General features: G+C 32.2%; 2 protein-coding genes across 2 annotated transcripts; one reads left to right on the top strand and one right to left on the bottom strand.

Moving 5' to 3' along the window:
* Positions 1 to 92: 92 nt before the first annotated feature.
* LOC140439139 (tonsoku-like protein) lies at positions 93 to 17,304 on the bottom strand. The gene is made up of 14 exons (XM_072528855.1): positions 17,139 to 17,304; positions 16,700 to 16,957; positions 16,476 to 16,635; positions 16,021 to 16,274; positions 15,240 to 15,410; positions 14,589 to 15,024; positions 14,249 to 14,427; positions 13,236 to 13,544; positions 12,613 to 12,951; positions 11,493 to 11,780; positions 9,101 to 9,608; positions 2,767 to 2,957; positions 1,370 to 2,081; positions 93 to 507 (listed from the first exon to the last, which is right to left on the bottom strand). Exons 1-14 carry the CDS (start codon positions 17,149 to 17,151, stop codon positions 180 to 182), a joined length of 4,146 nt encoding a protein of 1,381 aa, XP_072384956.1. The 5' UTR covers positions 17,152 to 17,304; the 3' UTR covers positions 93 to 179.
* Positions 17,305 to 17,430: 126 nt separating this feature from the next.
* LOC140438119 (uncharacterized) lies at positions 17,431 to 20,835 on the top strand. The gene is made up of 4 exons (XM_072527832.1): positions 17,431 to 17,849; positions 17,915 to 18,142; positions 18,200 to 18,735; positions 19,699 to 20,835. Exons 1-4 carry the CDS (start codon positions 17,518 to 17,520, stop codon positions 19,983 to 19,985), a joined length of 1,383 nt encoding a protein of 460 aa, XP_072383933.1. The 5' UTR covers positions 17,431 to 17,517; the 3' UTR covers positions 19,986 to 20,835.
* The last annotated feature ends 6,896 nt before the right edge of the window (positions 20,836 to 27,731 follow it).

Genomic DNA, 27,731 nt, shown 5'->3' with positions numbered 1-27,731 from the left:
TACTATCCATGTTTTATGCTGCTAAGAAACGTCCTGTAAAGAGATATAGAAAAGGAATAGGATTAAAAATGGGAATAGAAAAAAAAACGACGTCTTTTTATCAAAATTTTTTCATTATGTATAAAAATAGTCTTAATATATAATCTTTTATAACAAAATATATTTAAAAAATAATAATATCACTTTTCCCACTCTTTAGAGTGTATTATTAGCAATCTTTCGCCTTTATCAATCACTGGTTCGGTATACAATTTCTTAAAATTTTCTATTAAACTATCAATTTCTCTAGCATACAAATTAAAATCTACAGTCAGTTTAACGCATTTCCTTCTACAACTCTCTCTAACTTCTTCGTAGAATTCAGAGAAGTATTTCAAAATATTATCACAACCTATAAGATTGATTTCTTCTAAAACGGGTAGTTCCAGAATTCGTCGCAAGGTTACTGCAGTCAGGTCAATATTATAAGAAACGTCTATATTCATAATTGACTTACTGGGACATAACCTAAAATATTTAATTCATATATTAATGCACTGTGTAATATGTATTACTTTTAGATATAGTACGTTAAGTTTTAAATTATATACAATATACACCCTATAAATGGCAACACTGCTCTGAAGACAGCCCTTTTATGTGTTTAGAGTTTTTCTTTGCCAACCATGTTTTCACAAAAAAATAACTAAAATATGTACAACAAAACTGACGCTCAGTACTTAATTTTCTAGTTAAAAAACTACATTCTATGTTACTTTTGATTATATAATATGCTGTACTATCATAAAAATAAAAAAAAAAGTTGATGCATATTTAATTTTCATATTATTACCCCTTATACCTTTACAAATTAAAAAAATCCCAAGATATTTTTAAATGTCATAGCTCTACGCCAGACTCAATGATATTCCTATTTAAATACACGGTAAATGTGTACCAGCAACGGACACATGGCTGAAACGCTGATAAAACCTGTGTCCATTATATGTACACATGGCAGATAACTAAAATTGCCTGTGTCCATATATGGCAGTTAAAGTGTTAAAGCGATAACAGCGTAGATTTTTTATTTATTTTTGTAAACAACATCTCTGTTTATACGCGCGCAGAAAAGGATATTTTATCAAATAATAAAATGGTTTTATGGCGGTAATTATACTGGTGGCAATACTTGGGTCATGTGTTGAGAGGCGAAAGATATGAATTACTTCAAGTTATACTGTAAGGAAAAGTACAGGGCAAAAGATCAGTAGGAGGACGCCAGAACTCATGGCTGAAATACCTGAGAAGATGGTTCGTATGTCCCGTAGGCATTGGTTAGGTGTTAAATGATTTCTAGAAAATTTAGTACTAAGATTCTTCAACTTACCTAAGTATGTGATACAGATCATTATCAGTGAGTTTACATCTAGACAAATTCAATGAATGTAATGAATTGAATTTGTTGTCTCTATCGAAATCCTCACTGTAATGTCCTAAAGTGGTATTTTTTAGAGTATTCCTCGACAAATTTAAATCGATTAAGTTATTTTCAACAGTCCAAGAAATAATATTCTCAACTTCTCGACTACTTAACTGATTATCGCTTATATTCAAATATTTCACATCCTGGAGATTTAGTTTCAAGTTCCGATTGTGCAAATCTTGAAAAATGCCGCTGCTAAACGCCACATTCGCTAAATTCAAATGCTCCAATTTTAAATGCCGCAGTATCTCCACCAAATGCTCACCACATTTGTTCCTCAAGTAGTTGTGACTCAAATCTAGCCGCTTCAATTTTTCTAATATTCTGTTCGAAGCAACAGAGAACATATTCACCATTTCAGTTAGATGAGAACTGCTCAAACCGGTACATTTCAAGTTTAAAGATGTGAGATTGACTAGAGATGGAAGACTTGAACATAGAACGACCATGCAGTGGACATCGAGGAAGTTTCCTGATAAGTTTAGGTCTAATAGCGTCGTTTGATGGTTTAATGCCTTGCATAGAGGCGATAAAGTGTTGCTCATGAAGCCCAAATTTTGTAAGTTTAGATTTACAGAAAACTCCTCGAGTATTCTCGTAAGCTTGTCATCAGCAGCTGAAACAAGACGAAAGAAACATGAATTAAAATTTTATTTATACGACATGAATCACATCACAGTACAAAGAACTGTATAGAATTTCCATTTACCTCACTTTACTTTTTGTTATTTCAAGATTTACAAGGAAAATACCTACTCCAGGTTTTTTGTGTTGTTACAGTTCATTTCCTTCTTATTGACAGTGTTATAGGAACTGCACGAGCAAGAAAATTCAATAAAACTTAGAAGCTACATAATTCTTAGGTTCTCGTGAAACGAACCTATAAAAATGTCAGCAATGAATAAACTAAAGAATATTTTTTAAATATTCTCTTACTTTTTCTACTTAGAAATTATAACTTTTTGTGAAAGTCTTTAAAAAAAACTTTATTAAATGTAAATATTATATAAACGTAAACATTTCTACGTCATCACAGTACAAAAAACTAAAATTTCTGTAAAAATATATCCACACAGTATAAAGAAATATTGAAACTCGGGCAACAGTGCATCGAGGAATTATAAATTGCCTACATTTGGCGCAACTATGTAATACAAAATGGAATTCTACAAAGTTCTTGCTACTTCACAATTCCGTACATTCTCTACTAACATGACAACGTTAACGAAGAAGTGTAAAGGATTTATTAGGAAACGACCTACTCAAAAAAAAATTCAATAGTTTTACTGAACAGTTAATACCTTCTTTCATGTGCGAACAGGCCTCTCTATATTTACCAACCAAGGGCGTCTCGAAAAGTTTAACAATTTTTCCAACCACTGGCTCAGCTTGGGTCGTACCTAGCGGAAATAACAAGCTTAAGGGGTCTTCATCTGACAGCAATGCCCCAGTCGTCGTTTCGAGTTCTAACTGAGGTTTTGAACATTCTTTCCTGAAATATAAATATCAATTATATAAACAACCAACAAATGATAAAGGTAAAATCAAGCGTTTGATCACGTTTTATATTCACACCAGCTAGGAAAAATACGTATTAAACATACCAAACACAAATAGTTTACAAAAATATAGCATTAGTTTCTCAATTAACTCACGAGATGGCGCTAGTAAAGAAAACAGTTTTTTTATTAAAAAACAAACAAACAAGTGACAATATTGTTATCAGTTTGACATTCTATTATAGCGTTAATATTAGAATTATTTTACCTTATAATATACCTCCTAACTATATCCCTAATATAGTTAGCAATATAACTATATTCCTGACAAAATATTTATAAAAAAATGGGTTGCTATCTGGTGACAATTATTATGGAAGTTTACGGCAAATTTTTAAGCCAGAAAGAGAGAAGAAAAAAATCCACAAGGAAACTAAGTTCCTGTAGCTGGCTGTACACCATGTATCACAAAAAATTTTTGTTTAAAAATCCTTTATAAAAGCTATATAAAATATAACTTTTAACGGGTTTTTACCCACATATTTAGTGGCTCAAAACATGTACACCTAGACACTGATGATGTAATATGGATTCCGAAAACGTTTTGTCTTCATGACATAGCCCGTTTGGGTTTTTTTAATTTTATATACCTTTTATAAAGGATTTTAACAAGAAAAAAATGTTTTTCCAATATTTATTAAGGCTAAATTTAACTAAAGAGTTCTCAATTTAAGTCATGAGGTATTCTTGTGTTTTAGACGTGCCGAGAATTATTGCATGCGAAACAAATTTGAACACCAATTATGTGCACTACCAAAACTTATTTTTATTTACACACGATGAATGCGCCCAGCATGTTGGGGTTATGTGCAGCGTTCTAACAGTTTCAAATTCACAGTGAGGAGAGTGCCGAATAGGACTTACATGACGCCAGAGGAGAAGGCGATGCCAGGTCACAAACCCATGAAGGATAGATTAACTCCAGCACTTTGCGCCAATGCAAGTGGACTGCAAAATCAAGTTTCTGCTACCATTAAGAAATTCCCAGAGCCACTAAGTCACATATGATTTTGAAAGAAAAACTGCAAGTTATGCGAAGGGCAAATCCGAAGGCGTTTGTCATTAGGAAATTCTTTGTGTTTTTGTGTAACTTCTGTTAAAAATATCTACAGGAAAACAACCTATCCATGCGAACTCTTCTTGTCCTCGACAAAGCCATTGCTCACTCATAAATCTCGAAAATGATTTAAGTTTATAAAGGTTCTCTACCTACCACCCAACACCACTCATATCCTGCAGCCCATGGCGCAGCAGGTATTTCTAATTTCAAGAAGTTGTACACCAAGCACATTTTTCGGCGTTGATTTGAGCTGACGGATAACATAAACTTATCCTTAGAGAGTTCTGGAAGGACCACTTTAATATCGTGATATGTGTTACAACGAGTCCCTTGACCTCTGCATGGAAGAAGCTGTGGCCGAAGAAACAAACTTCTTTGGAGAGTTTTTAAACGATCTGCAGGTGAAAATGAGCAAAGTATGACGAAAAAAGTGAACAACAGTGACGAAAATTAAGGGCTTCCCTAAGCACTTCACTTTTCCTTTTACATATTATGTTTTCATAGAATAAATAAATGTTTTTTCTTGTAAATACATTTTTTTATTCAAAACCACTTAACAAAAACAACTGAAGTGATGTTTTGGGAGTTAGGGATTTTTGAAAATAGTTGTTTGCTGTTCATGGTATTATATTTAGCTATACTAATATTAGGAACATTTTTTTAATATGGATATTCAAATATGATAAAATTCAAAGACCCAGTACCAACATTATATGAAAGTAATGTTGTTTATGAAATACCGTGTCTAGGATGTCAAAATAGCTACATTGGCCAAACATCAAAATGGCTAAAACAACGCATCACAAAACATAAAAGTGATTGCCGCTTGGGAAAAAATACTTGCGCAGTTTTTTAACTACAAAAATAGATTATTTCTTGAGATGTATCACATTAACAACAATAAAAACACTTTAAATTATAAATGAAATTTATAAATATTCAAAATAGCCAACATTCACCTTAATAACATCTAACCTTAATAAATCATCAAAGAAATATCATTCTTCTAACGTTTCTTTTATTGATATTTTTATTTTATTTTAAGTAATTTTAATTTTTTTTATCGTATTGCTGTAACGAACGTGCCTAAGACAGTTTCAGACATACTTCAATGTCCGTTTTTTTTGCGAAATCTTTTAATTTTCTGTAAGTGTTTTTTTGTAATTCAAATTGTTTTACAGTGTACTCTTGATGAAGCTATCAAAGAAATAGCGAAATATTGAGTTTCTTAGAAAAAACAAAGATTTTTATTATAGGCCACTTTACCTGATAGTTCCTACGTACATATATATATATATATATATATATATATATATATATATATATATATATATATATATATATATACATTCACTGTTGGCCGGCACACGTGGCCGTTTTAAATCGTTGTAATCGTCTTTTCTTATGTGTTAAAAGTAAAAATAATTGTCAAGTTTGGTCTTTTACACCATGCAATTTATAGATTATTTAATTATTGACTCAATCAATGAGTGGTGCGTGATATTGTCACATGTGAGTAGAACATCCACGAAAGACAAATCTCAATAACTTTTTCCTGATAATGAAAATAAACATTTTCGAAAACTTGAAACTTAGTTAAAAGAGTACACTTATTTCACCGCTGCAAATCCCAATAAACCTCAAAGCTCCGTTTTCTAAGGTTGTCAGCAAAGACTTCTTTTCCTTTTCTCATATATGTATATATATATATATATATATATATATATATATATATATATATATATATATATATATATACAGATTGAACGAATTTAAAACGGAACATACGAAATCAATGTATTTCGGCTCAACTCCGCTCTAGGTGGTTGGCCAACAAAAGGTTGTCAAATAATTATATTATAAAAATCCAATACTTCAGCGGGCTACTGGATTCGGAACTCATTCAAGAACAAGTCAAAACTCCACCCAAATAGGTTGCCTAGAATCACTGAAAAACTAGACTTAAAAAGCAGTTATTATGCTGTCAATCCACTTATCGCTTCCTTATAGTCCAAGAGATAGGGCCGAATTTATAATGTTAACTATTAAATATTTTTGGTATAACAAATAGTAATTTTACTTATTTTTTATTACAATAAAAAGGTTTTTAAATTTACATTGCATAAATAATGATTGTTCAGATATAAGAAAAATTTGATTTATTATTACATTAATAATCAAATACAAAATATATTTCAAAATCTACTTATCAATAGGTAAAATTCAAATTGTAGAATTCCTTTAACATTTTATAAATAATTATTAATAAAAATCAATTTAATAGTGGAATTATCAATTTTTTAAGTTTTGAAATTTACTTTGTAGATATTTTCACAATTTTTTTGACGTGACAACGTCTTAAATTAGGTTGTGGCTCGGAGTCATTCATGAAAAAGTGTAACGCCCGCTCACGTCTGTTACAGTGAGTCACCGAACGAGAGAGAGGCCCGCCGGACCGGCGAATGCCTTGCGTCTCTCTCCCACTCAAACATGATCGGTCCGCTGCGCGCGCAGCACTAGAGAATTAGGCGCGTTGAATCGGTGCGTGCTTCCGTGCTTGTGTCTCTGTCTTTCTCGAGCGTTCTTGGCGTTCAAGACACATTACAGCAGAAACACTTCCTTTCATTTCATATTTCTCCTATCATCGTCCTATCCTCAACAAAATCACTCAAATAGAAATTAGTTAAGTTTAAGTTTACATGTACAATGTTTTAGTAAACAAAATATATAGTTAAAATTTGTGCAATTCTTATTTTCATTCAATTCCTTGTTCCTATTGTGCAATTTAATACTATTCATATCAATAAATATTCTACCGAGAAAAAGACGTTGTCACGTAAAATCTTCGCCCGTAAAACCGACTTTACAGGCAACCGATTTTTTTTTAACTTTCAAGTTGATTGAATTTTTTTTCATTAGTTAATTATAATTTTACAAATTCTGTTTGGACATTAATTTTGCATCATTATTATTTTAAAATATTAAAATAATAATGATGCGCGTTCATTTAGATCAGTAATTCTAGACGCATGCGCTAAATGTAATAAGTATCAAGATGCTTTTATTCAACTTCGATTTGACTGACTTCGATTGTAATGAAGTTTTTGAAACCTTAGTCACTTATATGGAACTGGACTGACGAGAACAATTCCAAAAAGAAAAGTAAACGATGTCAGATTTTTACTATTTAACCGGCAGTATAAGTTGCATGATGTGAACGAGTGAACAAATTCCCTTCGTTGGCTCAGTGAAGATGTTCGTTCTGTTGTAATGGAAACACCAAATAATAGTAGCAGAGTTTATTGTTGAGACGTACACTATGGGTGTAGACCCGGGATTACTTTGAGTAGAGACTGATGAAGTTGACCGTTGAAGACTATATGTTCGTTGAGTGAATATTGATTGAATGCTTCTCTAGTCAAGAGATATTAGTTTTATATAAATTCTATTTGGGTCAATATTTTTCGCGTACCTAGCGTGATATGTGTATTTAATTTATGTAAATTGTTTAACTTTGTCAGCACTTTTGACTGATGTCCAAATTATTATTTATAATTGACCAAATGTGTATGTAACCTAATTAACTACGTGTGTGTATTTAATAACAAATAGATTCATTCGGTCTACTGGGTGATAAAATTATACTGTCCAATTTCGGATATGAATTACGAAGATTTGATATTGGACAACGAGCCTTAAAAAAAAACTAAAAAATTTCGATGCTTCAAGCTTACCACCATGTCAAGATGAATTACACCAACATCTACTGCGAGCTCATTATATTTCAAATATTTGGACAAATGCTCATAAAAAAGTACCAACAGAATTGATTGTTGAAGAACATGGTTGGGAGTTTGAAGATGAAACATATAAATTCAAATGGTTTAGTGGACCTCAGATGCCAGAATCAGTTCGAGAAGTAGTGATTGAAAATGAAGCAGATAATGAATGTGATATTATTGAAAGTAAAAGTGACGAAGATTATGAATGTGATAACATCAATGAGAGTGAGAAAAATGACGAAGTTTTTCTAAATTTTTTTTTTCTTATCGGAAAAATCGTTTGAAAATTTTTGGAAAAAAATCATGGTATAACTTACAGAAAATTGAAAGGATTCTACAAATTAGATTTTACCTCAAAAAATTACGAAAATTTTCATTTACGGAAATTTTTTTGGAAAATTTTGAGGAAAACTCTACTTGACGCTTCTCAGAATAGTAACAGCAGTGAGCATACAAATTTTCAAATCAATCGGTATAAAAATATCATAATAAAATCAGTTTGAAAATTGTTACCGAGACCTAAAATGCGCAGGCAAGTGGTACATTTGACCCCGTTTTGTGGCTCTCTGTACCAACCCAGCTGTCCGCCCTTTTGGATTTAGAGTTTTTAGGGGCTAAATAATAAGCCATGAAAATGGCGGACATATTACTTATCGTTAATTTTTCCCCAAAAAATTGCAACTTCACCCCTGTCCGCCACCCCTTATGTATCCACTCTCGCGTCCGCCCTTTGGGATTTCGTCTAGTTATACCAAGATCTTACTCTGGGCAAATTTTCAGCCATATTATCGATCGTTAATTTTTCCGAAAAAAATTTCAACTTCATCCCTGTATAGCCACCCCTAGTACCACGAGGGACGTCCGCCTGTAAGGCAAAGTCTTAACCCAGATACAATGAATATATTCCAATAGAGAAATGTCATAGTACTGATCAGTTCAAAATTTCGGTTCTATCTCTCCGACTATTAGGCAAACTCCTCTTTCCTTTAAAGGAGACAGATAGTTGAACGATATTTTATACAATGTCTATCACCGGGTATGTATTTATTTTTGTCCAAGTTTTATATTGGTCCACTATTTCAAATGCAGTTCAAACAGACATATATTAAATTGTATGTTCCGTTTTAAATTGGTTCAATCTGTATATATATATATATATATATATATATATATATATATATATATATATATATATGAAACTTTCGTACCTTTGTACATCTATCTATTTACTTACCTTGCGTACTTTAGCGCTGCCTGTTCGGCTAACCATCCAATAGTATTGGTCTGTACTTGTGCCAATAATACAGGCACTCGAAAAACTTTGCCCTCTACTCTAACGTCCACAAAAACCATCAAGTCTCCGGTAGAAATGGCATGAGCGACTGGAATATTCGGTGTTACATCTTGAACTATCGGAATTTGAGTATATGCCAACTTATTCGGAGATGACATGGTAGAATCTGGTTCCATGGAGCTTTTGCTGCTCCCGAAAGTGGTGATTTTAGACTGTTTTATATTTTCCAGGCTACGGTGCCTTTGCAATGTCTGAGGTGGTTTGTGTTTAACACTGTTGATAGTTTTACTGATACCGGAGTCTATTAATGAAGTCTGGATTTTTCTTTTGGCACTATTTTTCTGGATATTGCTAGGTGTGAATGTTCTTCTTGTGGGACTGGGCGATGACGAGCTCATGGTGATGATGTCACTGATTTGACGGTTCTCGTCACTCGACCTTTTCCTGGCTATATCATTAAAACATAAATATTATTGATAGGATTTTTACTCAAAGACTTAAAAATTACACGAGAGGATCAAAAGTGGTTTATTTATGTACAGATAGAGTAAAAATATTGTACCAAATAATATGTACGCAAAACACAGTATAGCTATGCAATAGAAGAGCTCAGAATGATCGAACAAAAACCTATATAGAGAAAAACATGTCTCAAGTTGGTTCTAGTGATAAAGTACCTCCACTCTATCTTTTCCCATACATGAAATTATGCACGAATTACTTTTTATACTAGGTCTCTTTTACTCACAGAAACTAGTATTGCAAAATTAAGCCGCTTGTCCATAGAAATCAGAATAAGTTAAATAAGGATGAACAATATGGCATGTCTTTGATAAGGTCCATTCGCTCAACTCGGGCACATTTTGACAAATTCATAGCTGGAAACCTACAACACTTCCTATCTCACAGTTTTAACGGCTTAAATAAACTTTAATTACAGACTTCTTTCATTGAAAAAAGAAGAAGTATTATAAATAGTGGAAGTGTATACTAACCCCATAAAATTTTAGGTTGTATATATTTAAAAAATATATTTTAGTTGTTATAATTTAACATAACTATTTATTATATGGTGCAGATAAATAAATATTGATTGTCGGTAACTCGTAAAGTTCTATTTTATTTACTATTTAGTTTGTTTACTATTAATATTGTGGCTATAAGTACGTGTGCTTGGTTGTATAGTAATTTCCAGCCACTTTTAGTTTGTCAAAAAGTAACTAACTTCGCAAAAAAATAATTACTTAATTCACTAGACAGTTCGGACTGGGAATGGACTGCCGGAGTGATGACGTAGATTTTATTGACATCTGTCAGTTTCACTTTCCAAACAAACCTTGTATTTTTCGTTATTTTTTCATTTTTTTTACAGAATCTTTCCGCTTTTTGCAATATCTAAGTATTCTAATAGTTACTACAACAATTTTACAAGGTTGTATAAATAATAAAATATGTTCTTTTATAAAAATAGCAATAAAATGCATGTATCAATAAAGTAAGGTTAGAATGTCTTTAATTGAAACTTTTAAACTATATTTCATAGAAATAGAACACTGAATTATGATGGTATTATCGTAAAAAACACTATACTTAAAAGAAAAACTAGCGGAGGAAGCAAAATGTTAACTTTATAGAGATTAAAAAGTCTTTAGATTGGGCATTTCAACTTTTGTTTGGAAAGTAATAATAACAATATGACAGCTCTGACGTCACACTATAGCTTGTTTGCTGTAAATTTTGACGTTTATGATTTTCATTGACAGTGACATTAGCTCATTTGTCGTTTTTATTGATTTATTTGAATCTACACAATGTTGAACTCTTGGACGTGTGGACGGTGACAAAGCTCGGTAATGGTCGTTGGGGTCAGTATTGATGACTGACTGACACAATCATGATATGACTGTTTCGAATTACCAGAAAAGGGTCAGAAAGATTTTGATACCTTGGAAACTGACTGAAACTAGTTGTTTATTTCTGATACGTCTCTATAGGAAAGGGGAGTGGACAGGAAATGCAATGACTATTGTGGATCAGTATTTTCACAAATGAAGATTGCCGTGTATATCGAGGACAACGAGAATGAATAGGGAGGGATCAATGAACGACTGTTTCTTGTGTGGGAAGCAAAAAATCTGGAACAGTGCTCTTAGGAGTAATTTTTCTCCATCCAACTGCAAGCCTTTTGGCTAAGAGTAAAGAAAGAAATACTGTTAAAATATTTGTTGGCATCACATTTACTTCTGAAATATAACGATAATTGTCTTGATATTATTGCGGAGCAAAGAAAGAGAATAAAATTCCTATCTAAAATAAAAACATCAATACGTACGTGAATTATTTCTCGGTGAATCTGAACTCCGCTTCCTAGTAGACGATGTAACCACAGCTTCCGTTAAACTAGTCTTTTGTTTCTTGGTAGCCTTCGCCAGCTGAAGATCATCTTCCAACCAGTCGTCAAAGGAGACGTCTTTTTCCTTTAATAAAGCTGACTTCTTCCTAACGTTTGATTGAATCTCCCTTGTTTTGGTGATAGATGACTTCTTTCCCAAATGTTTCATAATTTCTTGGTATTCATTTAGAAGATTTGGAGCAGAAGATTGCCTCGAAGGGCTGTTAGCTACGAAAAGTAATTCTTAAGTAAAGTCAGAATTAAATCAAACAGTTTTTTCTCTATTGTTAGTGATTTGTAACTATTTTATCACGTTTATATTTTAGGACAATAAACGTTAACCTCAAGTCTAAGCGACCTAGAATAATTCGATGATATCTGCCTCTTATGGCAAAGGTTCGAAGATGGGCCTGAACAATTGATAACACTTTTCACTGAAGCTAATAAAATATATTTGAAAATCAATATTAAAAAAACTAAATCCACGAAAATCAACGCAAGAAATAACATAATTTATAATCGATAAGAGGGGATGCTTGCATAAAAGTCAAGATAAAATTCGCGCACAACTGAAATCATTTTGGGAAGTATAAATTACTATAACTGATTCCTTCCAAACATAAAAAACATTCTATAAACTTTTAAAACAGAATGTAGTTTGGCACTGTGATGAGGACTATCAATAAGATTTTGATACAATAAAACAAATGTTGACTTAATACCTAGTCTAGATCCATTATAATCCAACCATAGAATTAAATTTAAGTGTTTATAGTGCAGATTAGGAGATCCAATTTGTCATTTCGCACAATTTTAATAAGCAATTAAAAACTCTTCTATTTTGTTAGTACGACACTTAATAATGCCGAAAAGGCATATTCGAGGCAACCAAGGAAGTTACGGAACTTCTTGACAACGCTTTAAACTCCCTCCTTGCCGTTTTAAGTGTCCACAAACGGGCGAAAGGACCACATGTGCACGATAAACATAGAATATCGTTGAAAAACTTTTGTAACAGGACCGCAATATAAATAAAAATTAAAAAAATAATAACACTTACTTGAGCTACTATCTGAATCACGATCTGATTCGATCTCATCATCAGATTTCTCCGAAAAAACAACCTCCTCAGACTCCCCGCTGACTGGCTCGTGCACAACTACATTTGAGGACACGTTCTCTCCGACCTTTTTTAGGGCTTCCGTCATTCTGTCCACAACCGTTTTGTACAGGTCGTAGTCTTCGCCTTCGAAAGGATATCTCTGGTGCCAGACTTTCAATACGTTTAAAGGCGTGTCTCCATTGTCCGACTTGATAGTTAGTGATGCTCCGCGGTCCAAAAGCAGTTGGACTATTCTTATATGACCGTTATTGGCCGCGTCAAATATGGGAGTAATGCCTGAAAACGAAAATATGCAAGGTGATGAACTTTTGTGACAAAGTCGATTACCTTAAAGATGATGACATATTTTTGTTAGCTTTTCATGTATTTTTTTTTTGGTTATTCTATTACTTTTTTTGTATTTCTTGATTTTTAGGCACTTTTACTAGTTTCCACCAAATAAAATATTAAACTTGAGCTTTTTCTAATTTTTCGGTAAAGTCCCCAAAAAATTGGGCATTTTTGAGGCGAGCCCACTTAATAAATAATTACCCAATTTTTAAATTCAGGTCATAACTCACCTTCACATTTCACTCCTCCCCTGTCATTGATGGCGGCTCCTTTGTCCAATAGAAGTTTGACGATTTCGTAGAAACCGTGATTGCAAGCTTCGTGTATGGGCAGCCAACCGGTGTTGTCTCTAACATTCACGGGATGTCCTTGATCTAGAAGATGCTTGACGACTGGAATCTTTCCGTTGATGCAAGCGACGTGCAGTTGGGATTCCCCTTTGGCGTTTTTCTTGATGGCAAAATTTTTTGATCGTCTTTTGCCTACCACTGCCACGGACGGGTTTATTGGTTTTTCTTCTTCTTCCGAATCGTCTGAATCTGTTAAAATATTAGATTGGAAGACTTGTCCCGTCAAAGTGAATAAAAACTAAATGAGTCATGTGATCAAATTAAACGTTTGACTTGTACCGCAAGACAAGAAGCCAAACGAAAATACAGAAGGTACAGGAATATAAATTTTGAAGTAGTAGACAGGTAGACACTACAGGGTACTTTGATCTTTGACTCCTGAATGCAAAAAACAACCAGCGCATTTAAGATCACGTATCAGTATACCTAAAAAGCGATTAATAAGTGTCGGAAAAAAGTTAAAATGAAGCAAAAACACTAAAAAACCGCCAAAAACGTAAGATTTCGACAATTTACCGACGCTTTCAACTTTTTGACTATTGTTTAATGCCTTTAGCGCTTGCAATGATTTTTTGACGCCTTTTTGACAATTGTTTCTTCTTTTTTGACTTCCTGTAACACGTTCGACGATATTTTCACTCTTTTTTTTTTCTAACTTCAACAATCTTATGACAACCTTTCATTGCATCCAAAGCTTCTTTCACACTTTTAGAGGCTTCCGGGGATTTTTGACAATTTTTTTTATCTTTCTTCTCATTTTGATTTTCTAAGAAGGCTTTTTCTCAAGGGCGTGGCCTGGAGACACGATAATACGTTAGCTTGAATTCTGATGGCTGTTATATTGGGGATCTAGAAAATTCAAGTGGTCTAGAACGAACCTTGTACCTACTTACCTGTAATATCATCCAGGTTAACACAATTTTCTTTATCATCAATTACGCTGGAGTCATGACTTTCACACTCAGATGAAGAACTATCATCATCCTTATCAGGAATCTTCAAGGCGTTTAGTTTTTGTTGGTATCTACAGACTTCAGAGGTTATTCCAATGCGTTGTAAATATTTGATACACCTACAAACACATACATTACCTTGTACCAAGAGACAATAAATAATATTAACAGAATACTTTCATTAACAGATTCATGAATATTAGAAAGAACGCTATAGAATGATCAAGAATAATTTAAATAAGGACAACTAAAAAGAATAAAATAAAAATACAACACAAACCTTGCAATCATTCTTCGTTCTTCTTTCAAATTATTTTTTTCTTGGCAGTATTTTATCGCCTTGTTATAAACCTCAATGACTTCACCCATAGACTCCTCTGCAGACTCTTTATTATCTGCTATCTTACTCATAGCGTCTAGCGCATCTTTAATATTATCCCTTAACTCAAACTCTTTTTCGAAATACTGCACAGCCTCTTTAAACATTTTGTTATCTTCATAAGTTTGTGCCAAGGAATTGTAATAAGTCGCCAACTCTTTCCCACTCACGCCGCTCTTTTCAGCATAATTCAACATTAATTTATAGTATTCAATAGCTTTTGAAAAGTTTTTAACGATGCACGCGCTGTCGCCCATCGTTTCATAGAGTTTTTTCAAGTCTCTGTTGTCGTTGGTCTCTACCACAAGTTTATCTTCAGCATAACACATAGTTGCAACTAAAACAGATAAATTGCATCTGAATTTATTTAAAAATATTATAAATGCTAATAATAAATAAATAGTAGTAATTTAGTTTTGAGTCTTATGTTGTCAAAGATATTTTATACTGATTGAGACAAACTGAACCAGACAAATATTAAGACTATTATCGTGTATTGTATGTCTATGATTTTAAGTTAGCCTAACATAACCTAATTTGAGCTAACCTTACCTGCTCTCAAATACTTCTCTATCATTTTTCTATCTTCAATGTTTGGACTCTTAAGTTTGTAGGCTTTGTATAGCGTTTTTTTAGCTGCATGGAAATCACCTAATTTTATTAGAGCTTCGGCTTTTGTATGCAACGCTGTACACATCAGATCTATGTTGTCCTTTAGTTTTTCTACAAAGAAAAAAAGAAAACATGAACAGCTGAAAATGGTTTGTTTCTCTTATTCAAATTAAATTGAATCTAGTTCTGCTAAGAAATATATGCCAAATATAAATTTACTATTTTGGGGGAATCACATAAAGCGTTCAAATTAGAATATCAGGTCGTATTGTGAGAAATAAGTGATATATGGTTTGTTACAACCTGTTCTTCAGGGTAAAGTGTATGGAAAGAGGACCAAGGAGAAGAATTTCTTGACTCCAGAACCTGTAAAAATGTCACAACAACTATTAACAACCAGAATATTCTGAATAGATTCCAGCAAAATAAGGATAGCCATATTAATAGCCAGTATCTGGAGCATATCTTACTGTAATAAGAAGGAAGAGATAAGGGTAGGCCTCTGTCGACAAATGTATAGAATATGGCATTATAGATTATAATAGAACATTCATGATGTTAAACGTTTACAAATTAATCATATAGTAAGGTGTAAGATACAAATGGTAATGCGAATACTAGAATCATGTGGATCAAGAAGAAATATATGCAGGCTCCAAACATGATGGAAAGATGGTATATTGCAAGGAAAAGAGTGGACAGATAAAAAATAAATACTCACTTGCAGCTTCTATCGCCAAATTATAATGATGCATAGTTTTACTTGTTTCTCCTTTCTTATCATACAAAGCAGCTAACGACATATAACCTCTACTTAGCTGTTCATAGATATCGTTAGTCTTACAGATGTTTATAGATGTTGTAAATAACTCAATTGCCTTATTATAATCACCTAAACTCTCTTTAACCAATCCGAGATTTGAAAATAATCTTGCTTGCATATCAGCCTTTTCCAATTTGTTTATGGTAGTCAAACTAAAAATATAATTGAAAATCAGTTATAAAAAATATAAAAAGCTTAATCCTTCAGTATAATTATAACATAGAGCTTGAACACAAAAATAAATAAAATGCTAGCAAATAATCAACAACACTATTTACTATACTATATTTATACAATGTAAAACCAGGTAATAGCAATACAAATTATATAATACTTGCTAAAAATAAACAAACCTTTCACAAACTTTCATACTTCTCATGAAATATTTGTAAGCAGCATTCAAATTTTGATCAGCATCTGTTTGAGTCTCTAAATAAGTAGTTAGATAAATATGGCCAATAGTAGCATATGCTCTCTGGATCTCTGCATTATTTTTTTCAGACACTGCTTTATCTATAATAGAAAAATTGCATAGACATTGTAGTTATGTAATATCAAATTTTCATGTAATACTTACTGAGATATATTTTCTGATGTTCTAAAGCTTTTTTAAAATTATGAAGCCCCAAATATGCTTCCCCTATACCTCTGTTCGCTTTGCCATATTCAATCTGATTGTGTTCTAATTTGTAGATCTCTGCAAGGGTCTCATATTCTTCAATAGCCTGCTGAAATCGGCCACTCTTCATATAAACATCTGAGAGATCTGCACAAGTTGAAACCAGGAGCCTAGTGTTGCCTTCATTTTGAGCTTTTCTTTTGCGTTTTTGAAGTTCTGAAGAACATAATATATAACTATTACCAAATTCTTAGAAAAACAGAATTTTTTTATAGAATATTAACGCGAAAAACATATATAAAAGAAGATAAAAGCCTATTAAACCAATAAAAATCAAAAAAATATTTTTAATGTATTTCCATAAATTTCTTAGATTATCTACATATTTTATACTTACTTGTTTCATCCATATTAGATATAAAAAAATTATTGGTTCAATTTAATTTAGTATTTTTATTTTTATTTTCAATTTATTCATTTTAATAATAATGTTGGCGGCAAATAACTAATTTATAAACTTAGTTTTAAATTTTTGACAGCTTGAATACAGGTTAAGATTCTTCTTGACAATTTTTTGTGCAAAAAATAGTATGGCTAATAAAATTATATAGACGATTTCTCCTAACCAAAACTCTATCTGGTGGCGTTGTGCATAACTATTCAAATAGACATTAATACATAACCTTAGATTTGTCTATATCAAAATCGCATTCGTTTTGTTTTGTTACCAAAGTTTATTTCGGTTTTTACATTGGTTTTTACGCTATTCTAGTATAATGGATGAAAATGAAATAATGTTTTCTGTAGTTGAATATTTTAAATATCTAGGAGGGAATGAAAATTCTAGAAGAGTCTATGAAGGCGAGCAAGTTGTTCGAGCAGGTCACATAATTATGTGTGGTAGATTACATACAGAAAAGCAAGACTGCATTGTAATTTATGCTCTTTGTTTACAAACCAGTGCCTTGCAATCATCGCCGCATGTGATCAAAGGACAATTAAATATTGTCAATAACATAGCAAGTGTGCATAAGATGGAATGCTCTTGTAAAGGTGGAAACAGTGGGTATTGTAAACATATTTCAGCTGTGTTATTACATTGTACCAGGTAATAATTTTTTGTACAAATATATTGTCAAATCAATGTATATATTCCTGGTTTATTATTTTTAGAATACCTTTGGAAACTTTGGAAGAGCTATCCCAAACAGACTTACAATGTGCTTGGTCTCTAAGGAAAGCAACCAGCAAAGATCAATATAAAGCTGTTTCCATACCGGAAATGCCTTGTTATAAGGATAAATGGGCCAAACAAATAACCACAATCTCCAGTGAAAAGAAACCAAATATTTTAGAAAATCTTTTATTGCATGCTCCAAAATCTGCATTACATTTGAATTGGTAATTTCTTAGCAATTTATCATCATTGTTATCATTAATCGTATTTGTATATTGTAGGGTAGGCAGAAGAGAATCACCAACTACCAGTATAGAAACAGTTTACCCAAATAACAATCAACATCTCAACATATTACTTAATAATGCCAGCCAATCTGTTACTATGATGGAATTAGAAGGTTTACCCGTTGAGATTAAGGATTGTTGTAAAGATTTTGTGCAATCTCATTTTATGAATGATACAGAACATGTTGCAACTACAACAAAAATATCTCAAAGAGAATGGCACAAACAGCGTAAGTATCGAATTACTGGCTCTAGAATATATGGCATATATACCTACACTGGTTTCGATTGGATCACTAAAGCTGAAAAGTATTTCAATCCAAAACATTTTACAAACAAATTTGTTAAGCATGGGTTGAAGTACGAAGCTGCAGCACATGAATGCTTTGTCAAAGCAACTGGACAAACAGTGTCCACATTTGGTCTAATTGTTTCTCATAATAACAATTGGTTGGCATATTCTCCAGATGGTGTTATTTTTAATAACGGAAATCCCGTAGCATTGGTTGAAATAAAATGTCCAATGGAAGGTAAATTATAATCACATATTCATAACAAGTTATTTAACTATTCTTTTTTGCAATGGTTAGGCAAAGAAAAAGGCCAATACTCACAATCTTTTATCCTTTATTGATGTTAAATATTAGCTACTGGTTTCAGGACTTATAATTTATGTCCCATCCTCAGGCCAGAATAAGAGGTTTCTTGTTAAAAAACAAAGTTATAAGATATCAGTTACAAGTAGGCTTCCAGATAACATGTGTGAATGCATTCAAAGTCGTCATCTCCTCAAGACAGGACCACATTCACTCAGGTATCAGGTAGGGACTTGTTTTTAGTTGTGTTTTTTAAAAATTGAACAATTGTATCAAACTATTATGTGGCTAAATGATACCATATGTAGAAGCAAACAGATTTGACGGCAATCCTCAAAGTCACTTGCACTGCATAAACAAATGTCTATCATGTCTTCTCCTCACGGTTGTAAATTGGTTGTCATTTTCTTCTTAAATCTATTAGATTTAGTGGTGTTTATTGGTGTTTTGTTCTTTTTTAATATTTGCAATGAAACACTTTTTTTAAAAGTGTATTCGTATAAATCAATGTTTGCAATGTCCATCGTTTTAAATAATTTAAATAACTTATTTTATTGGATTTAAGAAGAAAACAGACAAAAACAGCTGTAACACAGAACATAAGTACTTAAAAAGTTCAACTAGTACATAATATGGTATTACAAAAAAGTCCCAACCTGGTACCTGAGTGAACATGGCCCTGTCGTGAGGAGATAATGACTTTGAATGCATTCACACACGTTAGTTGCAAACCTACTTGTAACTTATATCTTTGTTTTTTAACAGCAAACGATCAAAACTTCTTTCTGGCCTGAGGACGGGACATAAACTCTAAGTCCCGAAAGCCTCTTTTCTTTACTTAACCTAACATTTATGGACTCACACTTGCAACCATTTCATCATTATTCTTTTTTGTAGGTGCTACAAAATCAGTGTTTGATGTTCTAAAAACATTAAATTACCTAAAAAAGAATGAAAATAACATATACGAATTAAAGGAACGTCATATGTATTATGGACAAATTCAGTATGGGATGGCAATGTTAAATATAAAAGAATGTTATTTTTTAATTTATTGTCCATATGATGCCAGTATGGTAATTTTAAATGTACCTTACAATGATGATTTTGCCAAGAAATTACTTTTTAATGTTAAAACTAAGTATTTTAACTATATGTTACATTCCATATGCATGTCAAAATAAAGAAACATATTTATTATTGTAAAAATTTATTATCTGCCAATATAGGCGAAGACAAGTTAGTCACAGCACATATAATAATAAAGATATTTTGTATGTATGGTATAAAATTAGTATGAAGTTTATTACTCAAAATTTTAAATAATTTTATGCGCTGATTTGTTCGTTCAATATGAACTCTAGCTGCTGCAATGTCTGAGTTTTGAATTGCTTCTTCACGACTTAGTTGTTTTCGTTTTTCTAAAAATGGAGGCCTGTAGAGTTTTACGTTATGAAATGAACACAATTCATCAATTAAAAATCCTTTATCCACCATAATTGCAGAGCCTGGCTTAATTTGTTCAATTACACCACTTTCTTCAAAGATTATTTTGTCTGATGCACGACCACCATATGGTCTACTTACAAAAGTTATTACTCCTGAAGGAGATACCCCTGTCATGAATTTTATGGTTTCACTTCCTTTATACTGGGAATAGAAACGTATTCTGCAGCACAAGCACTTTGGTTTATACACTTTTATTTCTGTGCAATCCCGAACCATTTCTGTATCTTCAAAATTAGTAAAACAAATGGGCACATTCTTTTGTAATTCTGCACTTGAAGGCATATATATATATAGTACATTGAAGCACTTCTGCTAGGATACATATCATTTGTGTAATATAAGTTTTACACAAACCTTGAGTAACACCAAACAATGGTGCTAACACTGCGTAACTTAAATCCAACTTCAATTTTACGAATGTTAGTATTATTCGCTGTCTTACACCTAGTCTATGACTTCTAATGTCTTTATACACTAAATTAACTGATGACACTATACCATCCAGTAATTGGAAATTCTGCAATCCTGTAAAACTGCATAGCATGGTATAATATCTGACGTTATTATATCTGATAATGTAACCACTTTTGGAGTGTTGACTTGAACTTGAAAGTCTTTAAAAGACTTTACTGTTCCACCACTTAATTGCAATAGTGCATCAACACATAAAATGTCTTCTTCTGATGGTTCATTTGTTTTATTGGGAACATCAACATCTGGAATACTTGGTGGTTCAGGATCACATTCTGGGTTCACTTTTTGTTTTGTGCGGTTTTTAGAACGTTCAGCTCGGGTAGAGTTAGTGGGGAGTTCTTTTGACAATATGTTGACTTTTGGCAACTTACAACTGGGTATAGCACATCTTTTCAATCTTCTAAGTTTAGATAAGTTTTCTCCTAAAATATAAATATTTACCTGTTAATAATAGCTACTTTATATAATACATAAACATACCCTTAAAGTAATCTTCAATTTTAAAGTGTAAACTGCACACTTTCATATATGGACTAGGCTCTTTTCCCATTTTTAGAAGGTGTTTCCATAAGTTTCGTTTGTTAACTAAAGTGCCATTGAATAAAACTCTGTCTTGTTTATCCTTTTTAGGGAAAGAATGAAACGATAAATTACTATCACGCTTTATCCAAGAATCACATTGAGGCACACAACAATAATAATTAGATTTTTTTGCCATAACTGAATAAAAACAAACACTATTTCAAGCCAAGGGAAATTCGGAAATATAAGGTTATGTATTAATGTCTATTTGAAAGGTTCGAGTTATATACGCAATGGCGCTGCAATCTTAAACGGGATTGCCTATTACATAATTAAATAGATAGTCAATCAAAAACATGTCAATAAAGTCTTATACGAAATCGTTTTCATGCAAATCGTTGCATGAAAATATCTTAGTAATAAATTTTAGGGTCCATAATAGAATCGTTTATTTTGGTATGTATTTTGATAGTTTTTATTCAGTTTTTATACCTGATGCATATGCAACCACTATTACGATAATTAATGTATGTATTTCCTTATTCAATAATTTTTTAATTTCTTATTTTTGTTAATTTACATGTTACAGCATAATCATTTGATATAATACAGCTTTTATAACGACATCAAAGCAATAATGTACAAATATTTTGTAACAAATATATCTTGAAACTAGTAGGAAATATGAAATAAGTACAAATCTAAAGGTCTTTGGGTTATCATATGAGACAATATAAAATTTCTTAGTGTTTCTGGACTCTATTCAGCATCAAATAAACGTATAATGCAGAAAACGGAATTTATAACGAATACATGAAAGTTAGAAAATCGGTAAAAATATCCTTGATATAGCAAGAACTTTGAAAAATAATGTAAGACCAAAGTGAGACAAAATATGTTGAATGCCAATTCCTGTTCAAATTCTTGACTTAATGAATATTAATTGTAAATTATTAAGTAATAATTGGATATAAATCAATAACAATGTATTAGTGTTTAGTTTTATAAGCAACTTTCTGTTTAAAAATAATCTGATGGAAAATTTTAAGTGCAAAAGTTACATAAAATGATATTCTCTTCGATGTTTATTTTTAGAATCAGTGGGAAAACATATTGACATGATAGTAAAAAAATTAGTAATTCATGCGTTCATAATAATATTTTGAAGACTAGTTAAATTTCTTATCTGAAATCTTATTTTTACGATAATGTAATGTAAATAATGTAATACAGTATTACAAAATCATTATGTTAGGTACTGCAGTGCAGATTATACAACTACCCTTTCTCATACAGTTGAGTCCATAGTTCTTTAGCAGTGTCATCATTTAAAGCATACGAAATAAGTCGCAAATTTACTCCACGCAACAGCAAGTGACAGAACGTGGCTACTATATTACCAAAGAATATAGACGCTTATGTCGCTAAGCGTCTATATTCTTTGATATTACGATCACGGATTATATTATAAAATTTGACGTTATAAAAATTTGAGATAGCAATCAAAATTGTGATTTTTGATGACTTATTGTTTATAAATAACTTTATCATGTTTTGCTATTCATTTTTAATTTTAACGTTCTACAATATTTAACATATCTTTTCCATTTCCATCCTGGCAAAGATTACTTCTTCTAGTGGTCTTTGCTGGACGGTAAAGCCACGTAAAGCTTTATATCGATGCTTAAAGAAAGTGTTAAAGTATCGTTATAATCCGTCGTCTATCAATAATATTCTTCTTCTTCTTGATTACGTTACGAATTTGTCGTTCTTCTCGTTACGAATGTTGGCGATTATCATGGCAATCTTTATCGCAGCAGCGCGGAAAAGCTGCACAGATGTATTGAACCAAATTCTGGGGTTCTTTAACCAAGATGTTCTTCTTCTTCCTGGATCTCGTTTTCCAAATATTTTTCCTTGCAGGATGGCTTGAAGGAGTGCATATCTGGATTTATTTTGCATAATATGTCCGAATAATTGTAACTTTCAAGATTTGATGGTAGTCAGTACCTCTCGGTTCTTATTCATTCTTCTGAGGACCTCCTCATTTGTGACTCGGTCAGTCCACGGGATCTTAAGTATTCTCCGATATAGCCACATCTCAAATGCTTCCAGTTTTGTGCACATATCTTCGTTCAAGGTCCACGATTCAACACCATAAAAAAGGATAGAGAAGACGTAGCATCGCAGCATTCTTACTTTTGTATCAAGAGAGAGGTTGTGACTCTTGAAGAAGGCCCCCATCCGATTGAAGGTGGATCTAGCTTTTCCGATGCGTGCTCTAATCTAATGTAATTTGTAACGCCCTTTGCAACACTTGCGCCTCTAGCGGCGATTGCTGAAAGCTGAATTAGATGTTGAAAAATTGACACACATTTTGTTTTCTTTAATCATCAGTCTGACTATATAATAAAATAAACTGCTTTCATATTTAAGTTTTATTTCCACCGATTATATTAGATTACTACAAAGTACAAATTCAAAATACCATCCCTTAACATTAAATCCTATCTATCTGTCAGTTCTCTTCTTCTTATTAGAAAGAGGACAGAAAGGAGGTTTTTAGCGATTCACAATACCCTCCCTCGTTAAAAACCTTTCAAGCATAGAAAATTCTTAAATGTAGAGAAACTCATTACAGGTAGGCCTTTTGTAAGCCCATCAGCTTGTTGCTCTTTAGAACTAACATACCTTAAATCTAAAATTCCCTTCTCTACACACTCAGTAACAAATCGATACTTTAAATCCATATGCTTCACTCTCTTGTTATTTCCCTGATTTTTCACAAGTGCTAAACACCCTTGGTTATCTTCAAAAATTGTTAGTTGTTTTACTTCAATATTTAAATCAATTAATAATTTTCTCATAAATAAATTTTCTGTAACACAAGCACATAAAGCTACTAGTTCAGCTTCCGTTGTTGATAACGTTATACAGTTTTGTTTTCTTGTTACCCATGATTACATTTTCAAATAACTTTATTACATAACCAGTAACTGATTTTCGATCAATTCGGTCACTTCCCCAATCAGAATCTACAAAACTTACTATTGGCTGTTCATTTTTCCTACAATATTCCAAACCCACATTTTCAGATCCCTTTAAATATCTCAATACCCTTTTTAAATGAATCCATATTTCATCTGATGCCTTGTCTTGGTATCTAGAGAAATAATTAAGAGCGAAACATATGTCAGGTCGACTACCTAACATAAGATACATTAAGCAACCTATTAATTGTCTCACAGGTTTATTTGAATTATTATTATCACTGCATGTCAAATTCAATTTTGGATCTATTGGTATAGAACTAGGATTGCAAGAATCCATACCAAACTTTCTTAAGATTTGTTTAATATATCTTGTCTGACTAATATGTAAAATACCTTTATCTCTATCATAGTTTATTTCTAAACCAAGAAAATATTCAAGTTTACCCTTATCCTTCAATTCAAACTTTTCCATTAACTGCTTTACAATATAGTTTATAAAATCATTATCAGGACCACAAATTATTATATCATCTACATAAATTAAAAGATATGTTGCAAAATTATCATTACTTGTAATATATAAACAAAAATCATTCTCGGACCTTATAAATCCAATTTCAAGTAAATAAGTGTTAATTTCTATGTTCCAACATTTTGATGATTGTTTTAACCCATACAATGCTTTATTCAATCTATATACTTCATTTTTACATTCTACTCCCTCTGGCGAATATATATAGACTTCTTCTTCCAAAGTTCCATTCAAAAATGCTGACTTAATATCTAGTTGTCTGAAATAAAATGAAAATTGATTTCCAATAGCCAAGATCGTTCTAATGGTGGTCATTTTCGCTACTGGAGAATAAATTTCTTCATAATCTGTTCCCTTTTCTTGTGCAAATCCTCGAACTACTAATCGAGCCTTATATTTATCACATTTATTCTCTTCAAAAGGTTTAAAAGTATATACCCATTTCGTATCCAAAATATTCTTTCCAACGGGTTTTTTATCAACTATGTCCCAGGTACCATTTTTATTTATCGAATCAATCTCCCTTTCCATCGCCTTAACCCAGCAATCTTTATCAACCCTTTCTTTTACTTCTTCAAATGACTGTGGCACATCTTCAACCAAATTCATGGCACATAGAGCCATATAAGTCTCATAATCTTCTAACCATTTTGGTGGCTTTATATTTCTATTTCCTCTACCTTCTGCTCGACTTGTGCTCTGTTCTTCATTTCTTACTTCTTCATTAATACTAACTTGATCTATTTCATTTCTGCGGTTTATTTCCTGTTTTGCAATGTTGTCTACCCTATCCATACCTTCATCACGTTTGCTCCTAACTTCTCTGCCTTCATCTAGTGTTGCCAACCCTTTAAAATAAAATTCATTTTCATTAAACCTTACATCCCTGGCAATAATAATTTTGTTTTTAGTTGTATTCCACAACCTATAACCTGTAGGTGCATAGCCCAACATTACACATTTTCCTGCCTTATCATCAAACTTACTCCTCAATTCGTCGGAAATGTGAGCATAACAAGTACTTCCAAAAACTTTTAAATTTCTAACATCTGGTTTTTTGTTGTTCCATATTTCAGCTGGTGTAACATCTCCATCCAGGCTTTCCGAAGGTGACCTATTTATCACATAACATGATGCCCTTATAGCTTCTCCCCAAAAAGACTTAGGAACCATTGAAGCATTCATAATGCATCTAGCTCTTTCCACCAAAGTACGGTTCATCCTCTCTGCCTTACCATTTTGTTGAGGTGTGTATGGTACTGTATAATCTAATAGAATGCCATTTTCTTTACAAAACTCTCTATATTCATTTGAAACATATTCACCCCCATTATCACATCTTAATTTAGAAACCTTTGAATTAAATTTTGCTTCTACAAACCTCAAATATTCCTTAAATTTACTGAAAACCTCACTTTTATTTTTAATTAAAAAAAGCATAGTAAAATTTGAAAAACCATCTATAAAAGTGACAAAATACTTACAACCATCAATTGTTTGTGGACTGATTGGCCCGCACACGTCAGAATGTATTATTTCTAAAATTCTATTACTTTTTGTCCTGGTTGAAAAAGGTAACCTTGAAAACTTTCCCTGTATACATGGTTCACAAAAATTCACTCCGCCAATATGTATGTCTTTGTTTATTCCATCAACTAAATTCTTTTTAATTAATTTTTCTAGTGATTTAAAATTTAAATGTGAAAACCTTTCATGCCATCTAATAAATTCTTTATTTTGGTCATTTTGGACAGAGTAACATTTTTGTTGAACTACTTCAAAATTTATTTTGTATAAACCATCTCTTTTACCTAATCCTATTAAACAACCGTTCTTAATTAATTTTACAACACCATTTTCAAAAATTACAGTAATCTGAGACATTTCCAATCGTTTTACAGAAAGTAAATTTTTTCGTAACTGTGGTACATAAAAAGCATTTTCAATTTTACATTCTACTTGTCTACCACATACATTGCTAAAAACATTAATATTTCCAATACCAACTGCAGGTAAATAGTTACCATTTTTTGCTAATGCTATATCTATAGGTTTATCCAAAATTACCAAATCTGTAAATATACTTTTATCATTTAGTAAGTGATCAGTACATCCTGAATCAATCACAAATTCTAAGTTATTCACTGTTTCACTATTAACTACATTTTTACCTATTTCAGTTATAAAACATACCTTAGACACTTCATCAGTTGTATCATCAATCTCATGTGATCTATCCTGCTGTTGGGTGAAGTTGCTTCTATGCACTCCTCTGTTGTGTTGTAAGTTCCTCGTACCTCTATAACTGTTACCTCTATTTGATCCATTTCCTCTAAAATCATCCTGAAAACCTCTTTGACTCCGAAAATTTGATCTGTAATTGTTACCTCTATTTGACCCATTTCCTCTAAAATCATCCTGAAAACCTCTTTGATAACTTGTGGATAGTCTTGCTCGACATTCTCTTTTATAATGGCCTCTTTTTCCACACCTATAACAAGATGTGTCAACATTGAAAGCAACTTGTTCAGCACCAACTACTCGACTTGCTCTTGCACCCAGGCACCTCTTTTCTTCTTCACTCAATAACCTTTTCTTTACCTCTTCATATGATAGTACACCAGACGCTAAATTTTCGATAACTGTTACTACTGTTTCATAGGATTTTGGCAAAGTTAACAGCAAATTACATATTATATCTTGATCTTCAATTTTTACCCCAGTGGCTCTTAACTGTCTAAGGATTTCCTCAAATTCACCAATAAATCGTTCCAATGACTCACCTTCTTTCAATTTCATGGACAGCAACTTTCTTTTTAGGAACAGTTGTCCTGGTAGACCCTTTTTCTCATATTTTTCTTCTAAACTTTTCCACATATGGTACGCCTGTTCTTTGTCCC

The sequence above is a fragment of the Diabrotica undecimpunctata genome, chromosome 4, assembly GCF_040954645.1.
Source record: "Diabrotica undecimpunctata isolate CICGRU chromosome 4, icDiaUnde3, whole genome shotgun sequence".
Taxonomy (NCBI): domain Eukaryota; kingdom Metazoa; phylum Arthropoda; class Insecta; order Coleoptera; family Chrysomelidae; genus Diabrotica; species Diabrotica undecimpunctata.
The sequence above is the reverse complement of the archived record's forward strand: the minus strand, read 5'-3'. Positions and strand labels throughout refer to the sequence as shown.